Raw genomic sequence first — 7,228 nt, forward strand, 5'->3', positions numbered from 1 at the left:
CCCACATCTGTTCAAATACCAGAGACTCTTGACACGCAGGAAATGTGTGCAACTTTGTGCACGCGTGTGTGTGTGTGTGTGCCTGCGCACAGGCAAGGACTTGCTACAGAAGACTCTCTTTGTGAGTCTAATTTATAAAACATATTTGACATTTCCCTGCATAACAGGTTCCCATAATAAGTAACTGAGGGAAACTTATCACGTACCTGATTATAAAAAAAGCACAGACACACAAAAAGCACTGAATAATATGTTCCAGGCCACCAAAAGTAATAGTTATGGAAAAGAGAAAAATAAAAACAAGGAAGAAAAAAGCTTCATAACCAACCACAATAAACCATAAAACAAATACAGGGTGTATCACAAAGTTTACATTTTATTCACCTACCTACATGTATTGTAACTTGTCTGTACATGTTTTTAAATTTACATCAGTTACTGGATTTTTGAGATGCAGTTAGAATTTTCCTGTTTGGTATTATTTCCGATTCTTATTTAAGTATTTAAAATATGAAAACAAAAAACCTGTTGAAAAGTTTTTCCAGTATAATGTGTCACTCCTTTAAATATAGATTAACAAAATTAAAGACCTTTAGTCAGACTGGATTGCTGGGTGCTTGACTGTATACACCTGCAGCCATGGGACTGAAAGCACCTGGAATCAAAGATGATTCGTAGATGATGGTGAGATTCAATATTTTTGTCTATATTGTGTATTTAACAACTTGCACAATCAAAAAGGTCAGTAATATGCAGTGCTTTCACCACAACTTCGCCAGTCCAGAGCATTTGAACTTTTATTTAAATAATAGTATTTTCTGGGGTCAAATACAACCCCAGCTTCAAGAAATCTCATACACTGTGTAAAACATAAATAAAAACAGAATGCGATGATTTGCAAATCTCACAAATATTAATTTTATTCACAACAAACCACAGAAAACATATCAAATGTTTGAAATGAGAAAATGAAACTTTTTATGAATATATCAGCTCATTTTGAATGGGATATTAGAGTAACCCCTATAGACATATTTACTAGTATTTTTTCGCGTTATATTCCAACACCCCTTGAACACACCGTTATTTGTCGTAGTCCCGTGAATGCAACATAAGCACAGCTGCTGAGTAAGCTAAACAAGGCAGAGCAAGTCACGTGGTAACCACTGTAACGTTGTCAAAAAGAAAAGAAGGAGTGTTATATTTTTAATTTTACTGCCTATTTGATTAAGCACTTTCACAAATGCACCGAAATAATGTAAGATGCACTTTTCTTTTAGTTGTACATGTTAATCAGTGCCTTTTGTGCACTTTGTCATTTCAGTTATGGGTTAATTCATATTAATAAGTTGCTTGAAATTAATTAAGTTACAAACATTTCATAATTTGATTACACATGCCTTAAAAGAGGGTATATAAATATATTTGATCATAATTCTGTAAAGCAATACAATTTGAATTCATAGAAACAAAAATGATGTTAAAACAACAGTGTAGCTGATTTTGAATGACATCTCATTTTATTTAGAAACAACTGTAAGAACTATTTTGTTCATTACTCTGTACTGTATGTGCAGACTGGGTTTTTTGTGATTCTGGAGCCTGTCCCGAAGTTGGTTCCGGATACTGATGGCGAGCCAGACCCTGTGAAAACTCTTGGCAGATCCAAAAGCAGTGTGGCCAGCTGTTCTCGATGCAGGAGTAGATCTACAAACTGAACCACTTCAACTTGCAGGATTTCAGATAACCAAGAACAAAACCACTTACTTCCATACGGATCGTTACTTGGAAAAGCTATCGAACTCACCATATCCTGTTCATCAGGACTTATGTCTAAAGAGACTTACGCCTTTTATTTTATTTTGCTTTTATTTTCTAAAAAGTGCTCTTCTCTGTTATCTATAATTGTTTATCATATCATTGTAAAACTGTAATAAACCTGCCGGCTGTTCAACATTCAATTCTTTCAAATCCCCTTTACTTCTCTCGAATCTAGTCTATAAGCCTAGTCTAACTATACTAAGTAGGTGTTATATTAGCAACACAACTAAAAACAATTGAGATGGGGATAACAAATGGTACTAATTAGAAACAGCTGAAGAGATATTTTGCAACTTGTTGGGTTAATCACCAACATGTAATAGGATTGGATATAAAAAGAGCCTCTTAGTGAAACAAAGTTTATCAGATTTAAAGATTAGGTTCAGCAGTCTGTGAAGAAATGTCTCAATAGTACATAATATCACCAAATTAAGATTCAAGATTCAAAATCAATGTTGGACGCCTGTGCTCTTTAGACCCTCATGCGGCACTGCATTTAAAACAGTTATGATTCTGTCATGAAAATAACTGCACAGGCTCACAGACTGCATACAATCCTTCTGTTGTTGAAATTCTTTTTGGAAAACATGGAAGCAACTGGACCATCTACCTTGTTATCAGCCCTCAGTTCAAAAGCCTGCAACTTGAGTTTGCATCAGTGCCTATGGAATTACCAGCTTGCACATCTCTCCAGATGATGTCTAGTGAAGGCTTTTGATATTTCAGAAAGACAATACAGTTAACAACATGGTTTCATAGTAGGATAGGCCAGGTGCTGAACTTGCCTGCCTGCAGTCCAGACCTTTCACCAACTGTAAACATTTGGTGCATCATGGAATGAAAAATATGACAAAATGGAGCCAGGACTGTTGAGCAGTTAGAATCCTGCAGCTAGAATTCTTGCCAGACAAGGATAGGGCAACATTCCTCTCCCAAAAGTCCAGCAACTGATCTCCTCAGTTCCCAGACATTTAACCTCCTAAGACCCGAACTCTTCCACGACATGCATTTTTAATTTCTCTTTGATATTTGGGCATATTGGGGCCCAATGAATGTAAAAACAAAGAATTTCCAGATTTTTTTTTTTTACCTTATTTTTGTTTTTAAGAAAAATGAGAGCCACAAATGAGGATATTCATTTAAATAGAACAGTAGCAGTATAATGTCCTCGTAAGTGGATATCAGGCCCATGTAGAGCAAAATTTAGTATTTTGGTCTAAATAACGCAAAATGTGATGTCCACATATGTGGATGGCAGGTCCTAGGAGGTTAAAGGCAGTTGTTAAAAGAAGAGGGGATTCTACTGTAAACAGTGGGAAACAATATTCGACATGTTTTCAATGGTATGTTTTCTGTTGCGAATGAAATACACGTTTGTAAGATTAGTAAATGTTTCTTTTCCAAGGAAATTCTCTTTAATTTAAGAAATTTGTATTTCAATCAGTTTCACTGACCATCTGTTTCCCGTCTTCATTTGTCACTTGTGATTTTTGTTCTTTGTGCATTTAGTCTTTTGCTCTTCTTTCCATGTTATGGGTTGTATAACCCTGTTAAAAGGTTCCATAAGCTTCTCATTGTATTTTTTAATCTTTCAATACATATTTATAATATATGAAGATGATGAATATTCTCCATGCCTCTCTCGATATATCACATGTCAACATTAAAGTTCAGATACCTATGTAGGCTCAAGCATGACCCTGGATGGATGGAATGATGAAAGATACCTATTATTTCAAAAACACAAAAGCAAGGTGTTGGCTTTTCTTCAAAGCTACTTTAATCAAATCCTTAACATTATTGTTTTGGTTGTTTTACTGCTACTCAATGGTATTTTTATGGATGCTAGCCATTTTGCAGGAATCATTGCAGTGTGTTTGTAGTGTGTTAGCACAATTTTTTCAGAGCTGAGAAGACATGGATTTAAAAAGATTGCTTAAAATCTGTATAAGCCATAGCATTTTCTCCACCAGAAAATCTGAATTTCCCAAAGTGTATCTTAATAGAGCTTTCTTTAAACACTGTCTTATGGGTAAATGCACAGGTCCTGAACAGCTACATATCAATTTTGCTCTCTTCACATCAAAAAGAACAAAATACTGCTATAAAGAAAACAAAGAGGAAATGAAATATAACTGCATTGCAGTGCTAAACAGATTTATACTGAGAGCAAATATTGTTTAAATATACAGTTAATATTATTCAAATATGCCATTGTAAAATTTGTTACAATACAGTAAATCCAAATTCTGCAAAAAGAATGTAAAAAATTCAATTTTTGTGCAGTACTGTTCAGCCAAATCTGCAGCAAAACTGCCTTTTTGAAATATACTGTAGTTGTATATTGCTTGTCAAGCACAAAATAATTGACACCAGAGTCTGCCCAATACAACCTTTAATAACTTTATTATTGTCATTTTTAATGAGGTGCCATGTTGTGCTGATGCTATGTAACATGTTTCTGCCATGGTGTCTGCATCATTTTTTGCACACACCAAATAGATTCGCCGGCTTTTGTAATAGCAATAAAAGCTGTCTGCTTTAAACACACCCAGTCAATTAGGAGTCAGTTAAAATGTCGACAACAGGAGGGAAGGGAGTGGAAGCGTTACAAGGGAAAAAACATGGATGCACTGAATGTGAGTAAGAAAAAGGAGGGCACGGATGATATAGGAGGGTGTTGGAATTGGATGGGAACAAAAGGGGTGGGTGGGGAGAGAACAGGCGAGATGAAGAATCGGTAAAGGTTCTAATGTGCTGCCAAAACTAGCATAATGGCTATACCTAGAGGAGAGGAAAGGAGGAGATCAGATAAATGTGTAGTAAATGTTGAAGACAAGACAAGAAAGGAGGACATAACAGGAGATGAGATAAAAGAAACTTTTAAGAAGGGAGGGACAGTGGAATGATTATGGGAATAGACCTTTGATATTTAAAGATCTCTTAAATAAATAATCTGTCAACACTAGCCTGAAAAACAAAGGGCAGCGCCACAAATAGAATATAACGCACAAGCTGAGTAAGTGCCCAAAGTATGTTTCTGTGCTCCTCCACCCCTGTTTCACCACGTTTACAGGGACTCCATTTAATCTTGGGAAAGAAAAGCCCTGACAGTCTAACTGGAGCCGGGGAGAGACCAAATACCCAAGGTAATAGGTGACATTAACTTGTGAACAATACAAGGGAAAAGCACTAAAATTGCTTCATTGTTCTGGGTTAGTGCTTTGGCTAACATTAGAATTATTTCAAGGATGATGGGGGAGAGAACCAGGGAGGGTTGGATGATGTGAAATTCAAGCATCTTTTTACAAGATGAAGTAGGATAATTCTGCTCATCATTAACATTATCACAAAAGAAGATTTCTTCTTCACAAGAATAAGAACAAAATATTTGCGTATTACAATTCATACTCTGGATCTACTTTTCAAGGTGATATGCTTCTTGATAATGGAGTCTAAAAAAGTGATCTAAGTACCTGTTATCATACTTTAACACTCATAAAAAAGGTCCTCCCATATGGATCACCCTGTGGTCAACTCAAAGATTTGTTTTGGAAACAAACTGCTTGTTGCACAGAGTGAGACAAGCCCAGTGGTCATTATTGGTCTAAATGTGACATCTAGTGGATATTTCAGGGTTTTATACTACTTATATATAAGTAGTATATAAGTAATATGTAAGTGGTACAGGATGGGGTTTTAATTTATTAATGATATCACCATAAAAATACAAAAGTGCATGAGACAGTGAAATAAAACATGAATTTTACATTGCTATAATAACATATGAACAACTAAAACTCAGTTAAAAAAGAAAAAAAGTACAGACATTTTATGTTGAACAGTTATATCCAAATCTATTTTACAATATCATCAACATTAATATTTTCAGCTTAGTGCTGTGTGCTGCTCTGAGTTCTCGCCTGCTGATGTTTATTTTTAAAATAAAGACATTTATTCTAAGGCCAAAATCTCACTTTAAGAAATATTTCAAAATTTTACAGTCTTTTAGTTTTCCTTGACTCTTTCTAGTTAAACATAGATTCCATCTAAATACTTGTTTTTGACTGTCTGTAAAATCAGTTCTATTGAAAGTTTAGAATGTTAATCATTTGCTGCAATTTTCCAAAATGGAAACAATAGTGGTTATTTAAGATTTTCTTGCTTTCAGTGAAAACGGTTTTGTTTTTAAAGGTTTATTATATAAAATAATTATGTGAGTAAAATTTTTATTTTATTTTTGAGGCATGATTATGAACAAAAGAGTAAACCATGGTTTAGCTTATAATACATTTATTAAAAGCAGTTAAACGAGAAAGTGGATTCATATTTGAACAGTTACATTAAAATGTTTCATTTGACACTGGTATAAACAACAATCAGTCCATGTTTTCAGGTTAGTCCTGTGTGCTGCTGTGTGTCTCTGTCCTGCTGTCTTCTACCTGTGAACACACACTCTGCTGTGCTTTGTCCTCTGAGCTCCTCTTGATAGTCAGCTCTCTCTCAGCCTCTTCAACACACGGAGCTTTGGCTGCCTGGATGTGGAGCTTCCCATCTGGAGACAGGTGGCAGGTGATGGCTTGAGGGTTCAGTCCTTCAGGCAGCTCAAACTCCTGTCTGAACTCCTGCAGTCTGTAAGAGTACGAGCCTTTCCCGTCCTCCTGCTTCTTCTCTGTCTTGCCGCTGACTCTCAGCTTCCTGCCCACCTGCCTGACAGACAGCTCCTCTGGAGAAAAGCCTCGAGTGTCCAGCATCAGACCAAACTTGTCTCCCTCTTTCTCCAGCTGGTAGGAGAATGGTTCTACAACCATGCTGCTTTGGAAAGGCTCTGTCTCCTCCAGGATCCTGTGTTGAAGTTTATCCATCAGCTCCAGACTGCTGCACAGCTCCTGTAGGTTTCTCTGCAGGAGATCCTGCTGGTAGAACAGAGGCTTGATCTCTGGCCACAGACAGCGTACAGGCCAGTAGAAGTCCATGAATGGACTGAGTGCAGACTGGACTCCATGAGAGCACAGCATCTTCAGTGGGTTTAGTGTTGAGTCCTCTTGCTGTGAGATGAAACCCTGTTCAGGTGTCTGTTTTCTTCTTGGTGTTGCTTGTCTTGCTTTCTGTCTCAGCAGTGAGACTGTCCCAGTTTATATATACTAACTGGAGGAGGTCCAGAGTCTTCAGGAACTTTCCTGCATTTGCCACAGATCTCCACTGGATGGAGCTGTTTCCCAGGAGTGCTTACTTCACTCAGTCTTTCCTGTTCCATCAGGAAGTTCGCTACTAGAATTAAATTCCTGACAGTGCAGAAGTGGTTTGGGATGAACTTCCAATTTCTCCTGGGTGGTTGGGGTTCGGTGGACCAATTGAGTATAAAAAATAAACTTCATCTTTGAAACCACTTACTTTGTTTGTAAAA

General features: G+C 36.7%; 1 protein-coding gene across 1 annotated transcript; it reads right to left on the reverse strand.

The window, feature by feature from the left end:
* Nucleotides 1-6,218: 6,218 nt before the first annotated feature.
* LOC134632182 (heat shock protein 30-like) lies at nt 6,219-6,839 on the reverse strand. Its single transcript, XM_063480838.1, has one exon. The coding sequence runs from the start codon at nt 6,837-6,839 to the stop codon at nt 6,219-6,221; it is 621 nt and encodes a 206-aa protein (XP_063336908.1).
* Between the last annotated feature and the right edge of the window lie 389 nt (nt 6,840-7,228).

This window comes from Pelmatolapia mariae, linkage group LG7 (genome assembly GCF_036321145.2).
Source record: "Pelmatolapia mariae isolate MD_Pm_ZW linkage group LG7, Pm_UMD_F_2, whole genome shotgun sequence".
Lineage (NCBI taxonomy): Eukaryota > Metazoa > Chordata > Actinopteri > Cichliformes > Cichlidae > Pelmatolapia > Pelmatolapia mariae.

Coding starts and splice junctions, on each gene's coding strand:
- LOC134632182 (XM_063480838.1), bottom strand. CDS start 6,839: ATGCTGTGCTCTCATGGAGTCCAGTCTGCACTCAGTCCATTCATGGAC.